The following is a 19,875-nucleotide window of genomic DNA, read 5'->3' as shown; positions in this document are numbered from 1 at the left end:
ACAGTTTTTATTTTTCCTCTTGGGATAAGAGTTTTACATAAAAAAAAATAAAAGCTGATCATTGGTAAATTGTTTGTCTTAACACTCTGTCTGCTATATCTGCAGGAGAGCTTGTTCTTTTAAAAAACAGACCACCGGGTGAAAATTGAAGAAAGAAACCTAAAGTCGAGCTCCACCCAAAATGGGAAGCGCCACTTGTTTGCACCCCCCCCTTCCACTGCCACATTTGGCTCTTTTTTTGGGGGGGGGTAGTAGTAGGTACCTGGTTTTTACAGATGACAGGGCGGGTCATAAACAGGAAGGGGTGTGACCTTTACAGGAAAGGGTGGGTCATATTTAAATTAGGGGATGCACAAGTTTAGTCAGGCCTAGGGCAGCACAAACCCTAAATACACCCCTGCATACAGTTCAGTACACCCTCCATTAGAGATGGGTTTGGTTGTGTTTGGGATCCCCCCTGCCTGATCCTGCCAAGAACCTGACACTGCACACGGATAATCACAAGCAGTGAGATCTGTCTTACTGCCTGTCTCGGTGTCGGCGGGATCCTGAACACGCCCAAGCCCATTCCTACCCTCCATACATGTCAGTATACACAGTGCAGCACAAATACAGCTCAGTGCACCCTCCATACATGTCAGTATACACAGTGCAGCAACATACAGCTCAGTACATGCTCCATACATGTCAGTATACACAGTGCAGCACACATACAGCTCAGTACACCCTCCATACATGTCAGTATACACAGTGCAGCACAAATACAGCTCAGTACATGCTCCATACATGTCAGTATACACAGTGCAGCACAAATACAGCTCAGTACATGCTCCATACATGTCAGTATACACAGTGCAGCACACATACAGCTCAGTACACCCTCCATACATGTCAGTATACACAGTGCAGCACACATACAGCTCAGTACACCCTCCATACATGTCAGTATACACAGTGCAGCACACATACAGCTCAGTACACCCTCCATACATGTCAGTATACACAGTGCAGCACACATACAGCTCAGTACACCCTCCATACATGTCAGTATACACAGTGCAGCACACATACAGCTCAGTACACCCCCCATACATGTCAGTATACACAGTGCAGCACACATACAGCTCAGTACACCCTCCATACATGTCAGTATACACAGTGCAGCACACATACAGCTCAGTACACCCTCCATACATGTCAGTATACACAGTGCAGCACACATACAGCTCAGTACACCCTCCATACATGTCAGTATACACAGTGCAGCACACATACAGCTCAGTACACCCTCCATACATGTCAGTATACACAGTGCAGCACACATACAGCTCAGTACACCCTCCATACATGTCAGTATACACAGTGCAGCACACATACAGCTCAGTACACCCCCCATACATGTCAGTATACACAGTGCAGCACACATACAGCTCAGTACACCCTCCATACATGTCAGTATACACAGTGCAGCACACATACAGCTCAGTACCCCCCCCCCCCCATACATGTCAGTATACACAGTGCAGCACACATACAGCTCAGTACACCCCCCATACATGTCAGTGAATGTGAATGTGTGAGGAGCAATGCCTCATGGTACATGTAGTCCCGTACCTTGCTATAGGAGAACTCTATATTATACTTTGCGGCTTGCTATAGGGGCACTCTCAAGACAGGAGGAGCAAGTAGTGCAAACAGGGCACCCCAGAAATGGAAGTACGAGTTCTGATACTTTTTCTCATGTACTCCCCGATATCAATTACCGATACCTATTTTTATTGTTGTGACAGTTTTTTTTCAGACCTACAAACTATGGAATATTTTTGTTTAAGTATTTTTTATTTTTTTTTTACTATAAATGGTGGCGATCAGCGACTTATAGCAGCACTGCGATATTGTTGTGGACATTCTGACACTAAGCCCTCACACTGAACGCGGGTTTGAAATCGTGCGAGTTTATCTGAACTCACACGATTTCAAAGCAGCATTTCAGTCCGACTTCGAGGGTGACTTGAAAGACATCTGTGCGGGTTCATGCACAGATGTTTATTGAAATCACCCACAAAGTCGCCAAAAGTAATGCAGGAACTACTTTTGAAAATCGGTGCGGCGCAGCAAAGTTGGCGTCACACCGATTGGGACAGCAATAGGCTTCGATTTGACATGCGATTTGACCTGTCAAATCGCACCAATGTGAACAAGGGCTAACCGACACTTTTGACACACTTTGAGGATCAGTGACACAAAAAAAAATATGCCGTGTCACTGTACTAATGACACTGGCTGCGAAGAGGTTAATAGGGGCGAACAAAGCGTTAACTGTGAGCCTAGCCAGTGTTTTTTTCTTAACTGTGGAAGGTGCTTTTACTAGGGGAAGAGATGGAATTCATCCCCTGCTTTGCAGAGGCACAGGATCCATCCCTTCCCTACTGTCAGATCGGCAATCTGTCTTGTTTGCATAGGCAGATTGCAGTTCTGTGTCTGATGATCAGCGGGTGCTGGCAGACATTGAGTCCACGGTACACGCTGATTGGCTTCCGCCGTGTATAATCACAGCAGGAGTGTGCCGCCGGCGGCATTTATTTTCGCCCCCTACCTGGAACTGCATGACCATGTGTATATAAATGTGATCCTGCGCACAGCAGCCGCCCTGTAGCAGTAAAACTGCTATAGGGCAGTCTGAAAGTGGCTAATCACACTCGATCCCCCATGTGAATGTAACGCTCAGCAGACTTCTGGTTGTTTGCTGACAGAGAAACTTCCTCCTTATTCTGAATTTGTGAGTATTCTACTGTGGTAGCCTGCAATGAAAGCAGAGGGTTTTGAGATAAAGTGATAACATTTGTTGGCTTATTTTTAAGACTGAAAACATCAACGTTAGAAACAGTTTGGGTTTCCTTGTGAGATATACAGTGTGTGATACTGAATCTGCGAACAACATTTATAAATTACAAATACATTAACCATTTGACCTCCAAAAGATTGACCCCCCCTTCATGACCAGGCCTTTTTTTTTTTGTTATACGGCACTGCATTTAACTGGCAATTGCATGGTCATGCAACACTGTACCCAAATAAAATCTGTCTTTTTGCTGCCCAAAAATAGAGCTTTCTTTTGGTGGCATTTGATCACCACTGCAGTTTTTATTTTTTGCTTTATAAACAAAAATAGGCTGACAATTTTGTGGCTGGTTCGGTATTTAGGCTTGTATTTACTATTGCCCTGGTGTCGAAAACTGACCGAGTGGGCTAAACTTTTACAATGGGACCTGGAGGGGGAACAGCTTTCCCCTGCCTTTTCTGAGCTGGCGGATCAATTGGTCCAGGGGCTACAGTTTGTCTGTGATGCCTCTTTGGATGCGGCTCCTTTTGATTTCCAGACTGTATGTCTCATCAGTGGTCCTTCGGCATATTATCTGGCTGAGATGCTGGTCTGTGAATCAGGCTTCTAAGAAGGCCTTATCTGATCTCCCATTTGTGGGGGATCGGCTGTTTGGAGCTTCCTTGGATAACATCATTAAGAGCCTCAAAGGGGAGAAGAGTGCTGTTTTTTTTTTTTTCCCGCAGGCTTCCAAGGGCAAGAACGGGGGGCCATTCTTCTCAGCTCATAAGAGCCCTGTTCGTCCCTCAGGGTCTCAAGACAAGGGATCTAAGCCCTTCAGAGCCTCCACCAGAGGTCCAAGGAGGACCTGGTGGTAAGTCATGAGGGGGCTCTTCCAGACCTGCGGAAAAGGGGTGCGCCCTCACCTGTTTCTGGGGTGGGGGGGAGGTCTTCGCTGATTTCCGGATCAGTGGACCTCCCTGGTAAAGAACAAGTGGGTCTACTAACTCATTTGGTCCGGCTACAAGATCGAGTTTTGGTCTTTTCCTCCGGAAAAGGTCTTCCCTTCCAACCTGCGCTTGTCCCCAGATCGCTTACGGGGTCTCTTTGGGGCGGTGTAAGAATGTTTTCAGGGGTTTTACTTGTACCTGTTTACTGTTCCCAGGAAGAAAGGCAAGGTACATCCAATTCTTGATCTCAAGGCACTAAACTGCTTTGTGCCAGTACAGAAGTTCCGAATGGTGTCCTTTCGCACGATAGTGGTGTCCCTACATCAGGGAGATTTTCTCACTTCTATCGACAACAAGGACGCCTACCTTTACATTCCAATATATGCCGGTCACCAGCAGTTCCTCCTCTTTTCCGTGGGCAAGGAACATTATCAGTTTGTGGCGTTTTCCTTTGGGCTCGCCTCCGCTCCTCGAGTCTTCACAAAAGTGTTGGCACCGATACTAGCATTGTTGCGTCAGCGGAGGATTGCGGTACTGGGGTACCTGGACGATCATCTTCTCCGACTGCTCTGATGGACAACTTGGAGAATACTCTGCAAACTCTGAGGGAGTTTGGTTGGATTCTGAACCTCCAGAAGTCTGCTCTGGTTCTGTCCACAAGACTGGACTATCTGGGTCTTCCTCTGGAAAAACTCCAGAAGTTGCAGGAGGCAATCCAGCTTCTGTTGTCCAGTAGACGGTCATCCCTCCAGGCTTGCATGCGGGAGCTGGGCCTGAGGGTGTCTACCTTTTGAGGCGGTTCCACACGAGATCTCTGCAAAAATAGATTCTGGTGAAATGGGACAAAAATCTACGGTCTCTAGACAATCTGATCTTGTTGAGCCAGGGTACGAGAGGGTCCCTGATCTGGTGGCTTCGTTCTCCGGCAATTCAACAGGGAAAATCCTTTCTCCTCCTGTACTGGACGATTGTCACCATGCCAACCTGTCTGGGTGGGGTGGTATCCTAAGCACAGATTGTGCTCAGGGGAGTCCAGCCTGCCGATCAATGTACTGGAACTCAGAGCGATCAGACTTTGTCTGGATCATTGGACAATTCGTCTTCAGGGGTGTTCGGTACAAATTCAATCAGACAATGCTACGGCCGTGGCCTACGTCAATTACCAAGGGGGCACAAGAAGTGTCCTGGTGGCTCGGACAGTATCCGGCATTCTAAGGTGGGCAGAATGATTTGTTCCAGCCCTCTCTGCTGTACACATTCCAGGGGTGAAAAATTGGCAAGCGGATTACCTCAGTTGACAGGCGTTTTAACCAGTGGGAATGGTTATCTATCCGGAGGTGTTCCATCAGTCTTGTCTCTCGTAGGGTATTCCCAAGGTGGACCTATTGGCCTCTCATCTCAAAAGGAAGGTACAGAGGTTTGTGGCACGGTCTCTGGATCCTCTGGCTGACGCCACAGATGGATTAGTGGTTTCTTGAAGTCAGTATTGTCTGATTTACGCCTCCTCCCCCCCCCCCCCTCTCAAACTTCTGCCAAGACTCCTGCGCAGGATCGAGGCCGAAGGGAATCCAGTCATTCTAGTGACACCAGACTGGCCTCGCCAGTCTTGGTACACCGATATGGTACGGCTGGTCGCCGATGCTCCTTGGAGACTTCCTCTCAGGGAAGATCTGCTGTCCCAAGGGCCAATCACCCATCATGCTTTGCAGTCACTGGCTTTAACGGCTTGGCTGTTGAAAGCCAGGTGCTGAAGGATAGAGGTTTATCTGAATTGGTGATTCCTACGCTGTTAAAGGCTAGAAAATCTACCTCTAGGAAGATCTACCATTCAGTTTGGAGAAGGTACATTGCCTGGTGTGAGTCTCTTGGGGGATCACCTTTGCTCCTTTTCAGTGGCTCAGATATTGGCTTTCCTCCAATGGGGGGGGGGGGGGGGACTTGAGCAGCGCCTGGCTTTGAGTACCATCAAGGGCCAGGTTTCGACCTTAGCATTTTTTTTTGTTTAACGTTCATTGGCCACGCATTCCTTGGTGCGTACCTTTATCCAGGGAGTTCAACACTTGGCTCCTCCAGTTCGGTCTCCATTGCCGCTGTAGGACCTCAATTCGGTGCTGTCAGTTCTTCAGAAACCTCCCTTCGAAAGGCATCGGGAGGTTTCTCTGCTTACGTTGTTGCAGAAGGTGGCCTTTTTGGTGGCTATTACTTCTACACACAGGTTGTTGGAGCTGGCAGCACTGTCTTGTCGTTCACCTTACCTGGTGGTTCAGAGAGTGGTGGTTCTCCGTCCCTGTCCGTCGTTCCTTCCAAAGGTCGTCTCTAATTTCCATTTGAATGAATACATTGTGTTGCCTTGCCTATGTCCCAGGCCAAAACATTCTAAGGAAATGGCCTTGCATTCCCTGGATGTAGTTAGGGGCAATCAGGGTGTACCTGGCAGCTACGAAGTCTTTTCGAAAGTCCGATTCACTATTTGTTCCCACAGATGGACCTCGAAAAGGGTTGTCTGCTTCTACTGAGACCATTTCCAGAGGGATCAGACAGACAGTGATTCAGGCCTATTCATTTAAGGGTCAGGTTCTTTCCCTTTTTAAGGTGCACTCTACTTGGGCGCTTAGTGCCTCCTGGGCCTTCCGTCATCAGGCGTCAGTGCTGCAGGTTTGTAGGGCGGCCACCTGGTCGTCTGTGCACACTTTCACAAAGTTTTATAAAGTGGATGTGTTGGCATCTGCGGATGCTTCTTTTGGTCGCGCGGTTTTGCAGCCTGCTGTTGAGAGGACCTGGTCCTCCTTTTTTTTTTTTTTTTTTTTTTTTTTTTTTTTTTCAGGTGAGCTCCAGTTGTTTATGGTTGAGCTTCATGTTACCTGGTTGGCTACGTTTTAGCCTTGGGAATTTTTTCTTGCTGTTCCCATCCCTCATGTTTGACACTGCTTTGGGACATCCCAATGGTCAAGAAGATAAGGAGCTGTGTCCTTCAATGAATGAAAGACAAAATGGGATTTTTGACTTACCGTAAAAAACATTTCTCTGATGTTCATTGACGGACACAGCACCCACCCCTCTGTGGAGTTGGCTTTCTTCTGACACTGCTTTTAACCAAACTGAATGCCAATAGCTGAGAGTGGGAGTATACCCACTGGGACTGCCCCATAGGCGTAGTCCAGCTTTTTCCTACCCAGTGTCCTTCTCCTATAGGGGGCAGTATAACCCAATGGTCAAGAAGATAAGGAGCTGTGTCTGTCAATGGACATCAGAGAAATGGATTTTATGGTAAGTCAAAAATCAATTTTTTTTTTTTTTTATAAATTTAGGCCAATATGTATTCTTCTACATTTTTGGTTAAAAAAAATCCCAATTAGGCCCCTTTCACACAGGTGGACCATTCCATTTTTTTTTTTTGGCAGATCTGTACAGTCACCCCATGCATGTCTATGGGGCATGGGATGTCAGCGGAGATATGTCCGCTGACATCTGATCTGTCAAATCTGGACGGATGGAAACCCTATATCAGATCGGATGAGAACGGACAGACGCTCCGTTCCCATCCGATTCCCCCATAGAGATGCATGGGGACCTGACAGCTGTGTCTCCGCATCCCCCCGCTGAGATAAATGTGTGAAAGAGCCCTAAGTGTATTATGATTGGTTTTTACGCAAATGTTATAGCGCCTACAAACAATGGTATTTACTTATGGAATTTTTATTAATTTTTTTACTAGGAATAGCGGCGATCAGCGACATTATAGCCAAACTGCGATATTACGGTGGGCAATTGGATGCAAACTTTCTCTTTTGACACTTTGTGGGAAGCAGTGACAGTAATACAGTGATCAGTGTTAAATATATGCACTGTCACTGTACTGATGACACTGGCTGGGAAGGGCTTAAAAATCTAGGGCGACCAAAGGGTTTAATGTGTGCCTAGCCAGTGTTTTAGTGTACTGTATGTGCTACTTTTTACTAGAGGAAAAGATGGATTTTAGTCCCTGCTTTGCAGGAACACAAAATCCATCCCTTCCCCCCCGGTCAGAAGGGAGATCTGACTTGTTTACATAGGCAGAGCTCGGTTCTTAGTCTCTGCCCATCGATTGGCGGGTGCCGGCGGACATCAAGTGCCCAGCACCCGCAGATCAGCTTCTGCTGTGAATAAGCACATTTGAAGCGGCTTGCCGGCGGCAGACGCACGCCCCCTGCAGGCAAAAGTGCAGGATTACTTCTATATACGTGATGCGGCACACAGCTGCCACCCTGGAACAGTAAAACTGCTATAGGACAGTCAGCAAGTGGTAAAAACCCTTTTTAATGATAATGTTTTGAAAGCTTGCATTTTTCTTCTGCTGAGTTAGCCAGTAAATTGTATCACTTCATCTTCAAATGTTCCGCTGCATGTAAAGAATTCCTCCCGTTAATCTTTCGATTTTAGAGATGACACTGAAGTGGCTTCATAAATGCCTATATAGTTTGTGGGGACAAATTCACAGTGACCAATTACCTTCTCTTTGCAATGCAGCCTATGGCAAAGTGTTCTTGGTGCGGAAGATCAGCGGCCACGACTCCGGAAAGCTGTATGCTATGAAAGTGCTGAAGAAGGCGACTATAATTCAGAAGGCCAAGACTGCAGAACACACAAGAACTGAGCGCCAAGTGCTGGAACACATCAGACAGTCGCCTTTCCTTGTAACCCTTCATTATGCCTTCCAGACAGACACAAAGCTTCATCTCATTTTAGGTAAGGCTTTTTTTTTATACCCAATTCATTACTGCTGATAATCTGCTCAGGCACGGGCAGGCTATTGTTAAATTGATTGTAAAGTCTCATTTTTTTTCCAATTAAAATTACAAACAATGTCAAGCAAAAGGACAGCCGGCAACTCTGTAAATGTTCAAATTCCTTATTGTCAACTCCTCAGTGAGTAAAATAGACAAGGTGGCTAACGCGTTTCGGCGATGAGGTGTGCTGTGACCTAGGCTTATCGCCGAAACGCGTTAGTCACCTTGTCTATGTTACTTCCTGAGGTGTGACAATAAAGAATTGGAAAATTTACAGAGTTGCCGGCTGTCCTTTTGCTTGACATTGTATTGCAATGGCGTTTGGAGAGATCACTGCAGCCTGTGCACCTGATGAACGTTTACATTTACCTGATGCTTCCATTGTTCAGAGCGAGCGAGAGAGAGAGAGAGAGATCACCGCAGCCTGTGCACTTGATGGACGTTTCCATTTACCTGATTGCTTCCATTGTTCAGAGCGATGTGTTTTTGTCTGATAAAATTACAAACAAGTTATACTTACCTCCTCAGTGAATTGGTTTTGCACAGAGCAACCCGAATCCTCCTCGGGCCCCTCTTCGGTGCTCCTAGCCCCTCCCTCCTGTTGAGTGCCCCCACAGCAAGCAGCTTGCAATGGGGGCACCCAAGCCGGGCTGCAGCTCTGTGTATCCATTCAGACACGGAGCTGCCATTCGGCCCCACCCTCTCTCTCCTGATTGGCTAATTGAGTTTAACAGCAGCAGGAGCCAATAATGCCACGGCTGTGTCTCAGCCATGTAGGAGAGAGAGTCCCGGACGGCTGAAGCACTCATTGACATCGGTGGATAGAGAGGGGGGGTCAGGTAAGTATTAAGGGCACTTGCACCAGAGCTTAGTAAATGAGGTAAAGTTTCACTTTGAAAAGAATACACAATCACATGCAAGGAAAATAAAAAAACAGCATTTTTGTTTGTACATGATTGGATGATAGAAACCAGCAGAGCTTCCCCCTCAGATCTAGAGCAACTGTACTTCAAAGTGCACAGTATATTTGCCTTTAGTAAATCAACCTCCCGGTGTCATAATCTTTCCACTAAAATAGGATGAAAGATATCATCCCATGTCGTCGTGACCTTTTTCCCCACAGGAGGGTACGGTGGCGAGCAATTCTAGCTTTAGAATGTGGAACAAACAGGGAATACATGGACAGTACCTGCCCTTGAGGTCTGCACCACATGACCAGAACAGGGGTATATATATCTATAACCAGAGCGCTAAAAAACCTCCGACACAGAAGATGTGTATGATAAATCAAATACAAAGCAAGGAGGGGGGAGGGGGGGAAGGGGGGGGGAAAGGTAGTAGATTAGTTAGTTTAGTTTAGTTAGATTAGTTAGATAAAACTAATAAAATAAAATTACTATATAGTATGAGATCAACATGTAGACCGAAGGGGATAGTCCATATGCACTGAGCCGCTCTTCCACAGACCAAGAGGAGATTCTGTATAAGCAAAGAAACAAAGAGGAGAAGCGCTCTAAGTGCAGACAGTTTATTCATACATATAAGACAATGTGTGTGGTAACTCACAAGACATGAATGAAGGTCAGGCTGTGTGACACCATTGGATCTTAGGACATCCTCTGGGGGGAGGGGGGTTGTAACATCCACTCCAAGGCGCCGTCCGTGGCTGAGTCAATGTTGATGGGAGGAAAGAAAGCCGGCTGCCTCCCGCCTCAGTGTACGGTATGTGGTCAGATGGAGATGACCGGCGGCTGCAAAGTTCCGTAGGAGGATGGACGCTCTCCCGTCACCAGGGGTGGTGTGATCAAACAGCAAAAGAACGGCAGGCACGACGCGTTTCTGAGCATGCGCGGGGTCAGTATACCCGGCGCTCTTTCTTCAGGAGCACCGATTTTTTACTTTTTGTGCTATAAACAAAAAAAGAGCGTTTATTTTGAAAAAATAACAAAAACGAGTAATGGCGGCGATCTGCGATTTTTTTTTTTTGCGGGACTGCGACATTGCGGCGGACAGATCGGACCCTTGACTGACATTTTTGACACTTTTGGGGGTACCAGTGACATTACTGCAGTAATCAGTGCTATACATATGCACTGTTACTGTAAAAATGACACTGGCAGGGAAGGGGTTAATTTTATTGGAGAGGGAGGGGTTAATGTATGCCTGGTGCTTACTGACGTGTGTGGGGGGAGGTGACTGAGTGACACAGGGACAGATCGCAGGTTCAGCTATGCTGAACCCTGCAATCTGACCCTGCCTGTCACTTAGGAGATCCGCCCGCTCTGTTTACACAAGCGGGCGGATCTCCAAACTCGATTCCCCGACGATTGGGGAAGAGCAGCGGCGATCTCCGCCGCTCCTCCCCTGGCCCGACTCCCGCTGTGACTGAAAACAACGGGAGTGCCCCTCCGGTGGCGCGCGAGTGCCGCCTACAGGGGGAGGAGTCCAGCGACGTAGGTCTACGTCGCTGGACGGGATTGTGCCACATTGCCGCAGTAGTGTCAATGTGGGCGGTCGTAAAGTGGTTAAAAAAAATAATTTTAGGCCTGAAGATTACATAAAACCCTCAAACATTATATCTTTTCTGAAACGGACACCCTAGAGAATGAAATTTGATGTCACACGATATTACTGCAAAGGCTTAGGAAACAGAAATGTTTAGTAAAAAAAAAAAACACATTTCAAGTTAATTTTAGGGCATGAAAACACAATAAATTACCCATATTTTTTGTAAAATATAAAAGCCTAGCTTGCACCAAGTAAATAGATACCCAACATGTCAAACCTTAAATATGTCAGTACCCATTATTTTCCATAGGCAACACTTCAAAAGCCTCCTATAAGTCATCAGTTTAGGTTTATGAAGGAGTTCTGGTGCTACAAATATTGCTCTCATTCCGGCATGTGCGGCGATATGTAACGTGTATCGCAATTAACGTTTTCAGGCGTAGTTGCCCCCGACATGTGCATTTACGTTTGTACGTGTGTATATGTTCGGGTGGGGGGGCCTCCTCTTTTTTTTTTTTCGGTGAGGGGGATTTTATGTGGTTGAGTGGAACTAGTTTTTTTACAATTGAAACCATTTTTTTTTTTTTTTTTTACTTTTTTTTTCTTACATAGGGGACAAAAAGTCCCCTATGTGATGATTTCTTTTGATGACAGGTTCTCTTTAATGAGAAATCCAGGGTCTAAAAGACCCTGCATGTCTCCTCTGTGTAATGCACAACACGCTGCATTACATTCTTTCCTGGGCTTGATGGCTGGGAAAACTGTCAATGGGGACCCGGAATTTACAATGTAGATAGAGGGAGAGAGCCGCTCAGGTGAGGAAAGGGGCTCCGATGCAAGTCGGATGCGTCATCCAAAGGTCCAATGATTCAAAGAAAATGTGACTGCACTCAGAGGAAATTGAAGAATGAAGTGTTTAATCCCCCGTAGGATATAATATAAACAGTGCTTCACATAGACACAGGACAGGTAAACGCGTTTCAGATCCGCCTAAAAAACTGACCGGCGGATCTGATCGGATCATTCGTGTGAAAGGACCCTAATGTTTTTTTTTCCCCTGAAAATATATATTTGATACACTGTTGTGTAAATATCATGAAAAAAAAAATTGCAACTGCCATCTTTTTTTTTGTTTTTCTACAAGGCCTCTTTGTTTAGAAAATATATAACAGTTTGGGGTTTTAGCCCCGGTTCACACTTCTGCGAGTGCGGGGTTCGCATGTAATGTAGGAGCGCACTGCTCCGACATTACATGCGATCAGCTGTGCGGTGCGAGTTTAGCCATACAGTTTGTATGGCTAAATTCGCATCGCACCCGAAGCAAACTCGCACAGGAGGCATTTTTGCAGCCGCATCAGGATCGGATCGCACATCGGTTCACACTTGTGCGATCCGCTCCTGTGCGAACTGAACGATCGCACTGCGATATGCGATCAAACTGGGGGTGTCAGTAAGATTACATTGACACCCCCAGCGTATCGCATATGGCAGTGTGAACTGCCGGGGGTGCGTGTGCGATGCGGGAACAGGCTGCGAATTCGCAGCCTTCCCGCATCGCATAAATGTGAACCGAGCCTCAAAGAGGAAGTAAACCCTCCTCTGCAACTTGTACCTATAGGTAAGCCTATGATAAGGCTTACCTATAGGTACTGTAAATATCTCCTAAACATGCACCGTTTAGGAGATATTTACCTTTCATGCAGCCAGTCACATCACTGGCGCATGCGCTCTGAAGGAAGGGCCGCTGGTGCCGTTCCTTCAGAGTCCCATGCCGTGACCGTTGGCTCCCGCGCGCGTGCGCGGGAGTGACGTCACTGTGGCTCCGGCCAATCAGATGGCCGGATGCCGCGATCCCGCAAGACGGGCGACTGGACATGTCGCCCGTCATACAGGTAAGTGGGCGGCACGGCGGGGGCTCGTTCTGAGGTAAGTATTTCATAATGAGCTAGTATGCGATGCATACTAGCTCATTATGTGTTTCTCTTTCAGGTTGCGAAAAAAATAAAATCTATGGGTTTACAACCTCTTTAAGTAATTTTATAGCCAAAAATGCAGATTTTTAACAAAGAAATGAAAAGACAAAAAAAGAAAAAATTGCTCTTGTGGGGAACTGTTTAAATGTGGTGGCTTCATTTTTTTGTTTTCTTTTTTTAGGCTCCATTCACATCTGAGCGTATCGTTTTTCAGGTGTTTTTTTTTTTTTCAGGAGGTTTTTCTGGCTTTTTTTGCAGGTTTTTTGAGGCAGGCATTGACATCTGACAAAAACGCTTGTAATCTGCCAAAAAAAGAAGCTCATGTACTTTTTTGAGCTTCAGGCTCCATTCATATCTGAGCGTATTGTTTTCAGGTGTTTTTTTCTAGCTTTTTTCAGGCGTTTTTTTGGGCGTTTTTCAGGCGTTTTTTTGGGCGTTTTTCAGGCGTTTTTTTGTAGGTGTTTGGAGGCAGGCATTGACAACAAAAACACTTGTAATCTGCCAAAAAAAGAAGCCTATGTACTTTATTGAGTTTCAGGCGTTTTGCTTCAGGCAACAAAACGCTCAGATGTGAACAGGGGCCATTGAAATGAATGGGATTTTGCATGTTGGACGTTTTGAGACTTCAGAGATGAGCGTTTTACGAGCTGAAATACTCTCAGGTGTGAACAGGGCCTTAGGGTTTTTTCCTCTTTATTTTTAGCTGGTGTCTCCTGGTAACATGCTTCTTGTCTGAAGGCCTGCACACACGATCAGAAAATCGGATGGAAAAAATACCGCTTTCAAAGCGATCATATGATAATCTGATCATTAGTACACCGCTTTTGAGAGCCGATCACGACAATTCACCAGATATTATCTGATGGGACAAGTAGGAAAATTTTTCTCGTACGATACCAGATGGTACGATTTGCTTTTATTCAGTACAGTTTTTGCCCGAAAATACAATACAAACACATTACTGTACATCTCTTCCGAATTTTTGGTTCTTTTGTACAAGAATTTTCGTAACTTTAGTAACCTCTTCATTTTCAATATAATACTAGCATGCAAAAAAAAAAAACAATTGTTCATCTTATAATCTTATACCAGGCATTAGGCTTTGTTCACATGGACATACGTAAAGTGTCACTAAACCCACATCCTAAAAAAACTATCAATAAATGGTGTATTACATGCTGTTCATACTCACTCACTGAGATTCCTTTTCTGTATTCTGCAAAAAAAAAAAACCTGGTTAATCCTGCTGCTCTCTATCTCCCCCTTCTGTTCATGTCCCAAATTCATCTTGGGATTTTGCAGCTGTGGTGGCAACTCTGCACATGCTCAGTTTTCAGTGAGTTTCTATACTGAGCATTTCCTCCTTATCACGTCTGGGCAGCCCATGTGAATATAGAGTCACAGATGTGGGCGAATACACAGTGGGAAATGACAGCCAACTCCCTCCCTCCTCCTCCTCCTCCTCCTCCTCCATGCCCACTAACCAGCTATACATAATGGGGGCTTCACCTCCCTCTTATTCTAAGATAGGGATCTTCAAACTACGGCCCTCCAGCTGTTGCGCAACTACATGTCCCATAAAGGCACTGTAAAACTCTGACATTCACAGACATGATTAGGTATGATGGGAATTGTAGTTCCTGAACAACTGGAGGGCCATAGTTTTGAAGATCCCTGTTCTAAGACATAGGCCTGTGACTGGCAAAAATTTGCCCACACAATGTTTAGAGGTACAAAGGCCAATGCGCTACCAGTGAAGTAAATGAGAATAGGGGTAAAATAAAATGTGATCAAAATAAATATAAATGTGAGAATAAGCTGCCAATTTCTTTAGTGTCGCCACATATATACACAAATAGAATATAAAATCTGTGAGTATATTGGCGCTAATTCCAAAATAAGCCAACACACTAAAACAAATAACACCATAATCAATTATTATTGAGTAAATAACCATTAGATCAAAAGAACTGTGCGAAACAGTAAATAAATCTATCTATCTATCTATCTATCTATATATATATATATATATATATATATATATATATATATATATATATATATATATATATATATATATATATATATATATATATATACCATATATACTCGAGTATAAGCTGACCCGAATATAAGCCGAAACCCCTAATTTTACCACAAAAAAAAGGGAAAAATGATTGACTCGAATATAAGCCTGGGGTGGGAACTGCAGCAGCTACTGGACCCAACTGGACCACCACGAGACCCAAAACAGGGGCTGCCGGCATGGTACAGGAGAATGCAGGGCTTCGGGCATGGTACAGGAGAATGCAGAGCTGCAGACATAGTACAGGGGAATGCAGGGCTGGGGGCATGGTACAGGAGAATGCAGGGCTGGGGGCATGGTACAGGAGAATGCAGGGCTGGGGGCATGGTACAGGAGAATGCAGGGCTGGGGGCATGGTACAGGAGAATGCAGGGGCTGCGGACATGGTAGAGGAGAATGCAGGACTGCGGGCTTGGTACAGGAGAATGCAGGGCTGGGGGCATGGTACAGGAGAATGCAGGGCTGGGGGCATGGTACAGGAGAATGCAGGGCTGGGGGCATGGTACAGGAGAATGCAGGGGCTGCGGACATGGTACAGGAGAATGCAGGACTGCAGGCTTGGTACAGGAGAATGCAGGGCTGGGGGCATGGTACAGGAGAATGCAGGGCTGGGGGCATGGTACAGGAGAATGCAGGGCTTTGGGCATGGTACAGGAGAATGCAGGGCTGCGGGCATGGTACAGGAGAATGCAGGGCTGCGGGCATGGTACAGGTGTGCACTGCATCCCCTGTAGTATGGCCGCATAACGGCAGGTAGTGCGGCCGTGGAGGAGTCTCACTTACCTGTTCCTGAAGCACCTTAGACTTAAAAATGGCGCCGCCCGGCGCCAACACGACACTGCCCATGCACCGCTCGGGAAAGCCCGTACACGTTCAGTGTGCATGTCGGGCCGGCCGCGGACATTTTTTTTCAGCACAAACGTTTACTTTTTAACATTTTTGTACCAAATTGAATCAAAGGTCATCTTAGGTGTCTATATTGTGTTTTTTTTTCATGCTAATGAAAAATAAGTACTATTAAAATATTTAATTTTTTATACATAATTTTGTCGTAGCATATAAGTAAGATTTAATACTCTCTCTCTCTCTCTGAGTGATTTATGTTGCCTTGAGCAGTTTGGAACAATTCCACGCTTGCAGCTGAATTCTGGCCAACAAATTACTTAATTTACTAACTGGCCTGCTGACCCAAGCACCAAGCCATTACTGAAATGAATGGGGAGGACTCTTTATGTCTAAATGACATTTATCTTCTAAATAACTGCTTATTTGGCAGGACTCAGACCGCTGAATTTTTTTTTTCCCTTTTCATAAAATCAGAACCCCCCCCCCCCCCCCGGGGGAGGTGCAGGTCAAGGGGGGGGGGGGTCCCTGATCCGACACAGGATGATCCCATTTGGGGTGTCGATGGGTTTCCCCCCCCTCCAGACTTGTAGACCCCCCCCCCGATGGTCATGCGGCCGGCTCATCACAGCTTGCTCTCCCCTCGACCACTCTGATAAACCACCTTCGGCGGCTACTGATGTTTCACTTACTCAGCCGATACCGATTTCTCTATCGCTCATTGACAGACGTAGTCTTCTTGATTCTCAAGAGCTGGGTTATGTTGTCTCCGCAGGAGTAGGACTAGGCAGAAAGACAAAACGTTCTGGCTCCACCCTAGGGGCAGTCCCTGAGGGTATATCCTCCCTCTCTCTGCTACAGGGATTCAGCTGAAGGACAAGGGATTGTCAGCTTCAGTTATTCCTACTCTAGTTAAAACAAGGAAAGCGACTTCCAGAAAGATTATCATCGTACATGGAAGTCTTATATTGTGTGGTGTGAATCCCTTGGGTTCCATCTACATCTTTATTCGATAGTCCGAATATTGGCCTTTCTGCAACAGGGAGTTGAGCAGAAGCTGGCCTTGAGTGTTATCAAGGGTCTGGTTTCAGCATTTGCTATCTTCTTTCAGAAGCCTTTGTCTACTCATTCCTTGGTGCGGAATTTCATCCAGGGGGTGCGACACCTGGCTCTGCCAGTGCACGCGCCGTTACCATCCTGGGATCTTAATTTGGTGCTGTCGGTTCTTCAGACACCTCCCTTTGAAAATATCAGGGAGATTCCCTTGCTTACTTTATCCCAGAAGGTGGTCTTCTTGGTGGCTATCACTTCTGCACGCAGGGTGTCAGAACTGGCTGCATTATCCTGTTGTTCCCCAGATCTGGTGGTTCATAGGGATAAGGTTGTTCTTCATCCGAATCCATCCTTCCTTCCTAAGGTGGTTTCAAAGTTTCATTGAATGAGGACAGTGTATTGTCCTTCCTATGTCCTTAGCCCAATCATCCTCGAGAATTTGCATGGCATTCCTTGGATGTAGTTCGGGCGATCAGGATATATTTGAATACTACGGATTCAATTTGTAGACGGATTCACTGTTTGTGATCACGGATGGCCCTAAGAAGGGGTTGCCTGTTCTGCTGCGACCATCTTTAGATGGATCAGACAGACGGTGGTATAGGCTTATTTTATCTAAGGGTCGGGATCCCCCGTTCCCTTTTAAGGCGCATTCTACTCGGGCGCTTAGAGTTTCCTGGACCTTCCGCCATCAGGCGTCAGTGGTTCAGGTTTTCAAGGCGACTGTTTAGTCAACAATATTATACAACAATATTGTATAAGGTTCATGTGATGGCATCGTCAGATGCCTCTTCTGGCCGCAAGGTTCCTGCAGGCCACTGTTTGAGGAGACTGTTGGTCTACCTCGAGGATTTGTGGGGTAGGTCTCATCTGTTTACTCGATGAGTCCTTTGATACTTCTGGTTGGCTCCGGTTGGGCCTTCTAGATTGGATTTTGATTTCTGTCAATCCCACCCCTCATTTGTGGCACTGCTTCTGGATGTCCCAGCTCTTGAGAATCAAGAAGACTACGTCTGTCAATGAGCGATAGAGAAAAATGGATTTTTGTAAGATCTTACCGTAAAATCCTTTTCTCTTAAGCTCATTGACAGACGTAGTACCCGCCCCTCTATCATTGAGTTGGGTTGGGTTAAATTCTCTGTTACTGCTTTAGAACAGAACTGATTCCCTGTAGCAGAGAGAGGGAGGATATACCCTCAGGGACTGCCCCTAAGGTGGAGCCAGAACGTTTTGTCTTTCTGCCTAGTCCTACTCCTGCGGAGACAACATAACCCAGCTCTTGAGAATCAAGAAGACTACGTCTGTCAATGAGCTTAAGAGAAAAGGATTTTACGGTAAGATCTTACAAAAATCCATTTTTTCATAACTGATGGTCTCTCTTGTTGGTTTGTGAATTTCTATTCGCTTGTGAATTTTTGTCGTTTCTCTTACCATTCCCCCAAACATATGTTTCATGTTCATGATCACTATCACCAATAGGGTCCTTTCACACGGCCGCTCCGTGTGTCCGCAAATCATCCCATCCGTTTGCGGATGATTTGCGGACATAATGTAAGTGAATGGCACTGCGGATGTCAGCGGAATACCATCCGCTGACATCCGATTTTTCTCCTTTCAGTTCTGTTCCGTTTTTTGGAACAGAACCCTATTTTTTCATCCGTGTAAAAAACGGAAAGGAAGGAAAATCGGATGTCAGCGGTGTCATCCGCTGACATCCGCAGTGCCATATACTTACATTATGTCCGCATATCATCCGCAAACAGATAGGATGATATGCGGGCACACGGAGCGGATGACACAAATGTCATCCTCTCCGTGAAAAAAAAAAAAAAAAAAAAAGTCCCGCAGCGGACTTAAGCAGCGGAGCGGCCGTGTGAAAGGACCCTTATATATTACAAAGTTCTGTTTTCTTGACTATGTTATCTAAAATGTTTGTGTTTATATATTTTTGTGATGATCTCAATTTCAATAAACACATTTAAAAATGTGTAAAAAAAAAAAAAATATATAGATAGATAGATAGATAGATAGATAGATATAGATATATATATATATATATAGATATATATATATAGAGAGAGAGATATAGATATATATAATTTTTTTTTTTGGAATTTCTTGTTTCACATATATTTTTTCTGTTCAGCCCATGTAAACGGGCTCTTATGGACACTATATATATATATATATATATATATATATATATATATATATATATATATATATATATATATATATATATATATATATATATAGATAGATAGATATATAGATATATATATATATAGTGTCCATAAGAGCCCGTTTACATGGGCTGAACAGAAAAAATATATGTGAAACAAGAAATTCCAAAAACCAAAAAAAAAAAAAAAAAAAAAATCACCCCAAGCCCACGATTCACTTGCTCCACCAGTGTCCCCACAATCACAATTCGTAGTGCTTCCACCACCAGGTGACACCAAGTATTAAAGCCTCTTACCGGCTCCTGTGGACCATCATAAAGTATGGTCAAATGCGCGTGTTACATCTCCTTATGAAGGGAAACTCCAAAGTGCCAAACGTGATCCAGTCAGGGTTGGTTCATCAGCAGGATGAAAAAAAAAGGCATATCTGCCCATAGTGTAACCCATAAAAAGCATTTGTTCAAAAATTACACATGAAATGTGCAAAGAGAATCACACTAAGCAAATCATTGGGCAATAGGTTTTAAAAAAACTTGCATGTAGCAATAAAAACAGAAACAATTGCTATCCTAGAAAGCAGCAGGCTGTGTGGCTGCACCGGACTCTCCCGCCGATCAGCAAGCGTGCATGACGACGAAGCGTCTCTTCTACTTCTCTTTTAAATGATTTTTGAATGAATATACAATTGAGCT

General features: G+C 45.2%; 1 protein-coding gene across 1 annotated transcript in view; it reads left to right on the top strand.

Moving 5' to 3' along the window:
- Positions 1–19,875, top strand: part of RPS6KA5 (ribosomal protein S6 kinase A5) — a 204,367-nt gene that overhangs the window by 77,463 nt on the left and 107,029 nt on the right. Inside the window, exon 3 of the mRNA XM_082242791.1 lies at positions 8,278–8,496. Coding sequence (XP_082098917.1) covers positions 8,278–8,496 — 219 coding nt within the window. The remainder of the gene's footprint in view (positions 1–8,277; positions 8,497–19,875) is intronic.

Source organism: Pelophylax lessonae (assembly GCF_965119305.1).
Source record: "Pelophylax lessonae genome assembly, chromosome: 13".
Classification (NCBI taxonomy): Eukaryota; Metazoa; Chordata; class Amphibia; order Anura; family Ranidae; genus Pelophylax; species Pelophylax lessonae.
The sequence above is the reverse complement of the archived record's forward strand: the minus strand, read 5'-3'. Positions and strand labels throughout refer to the sequence as shown.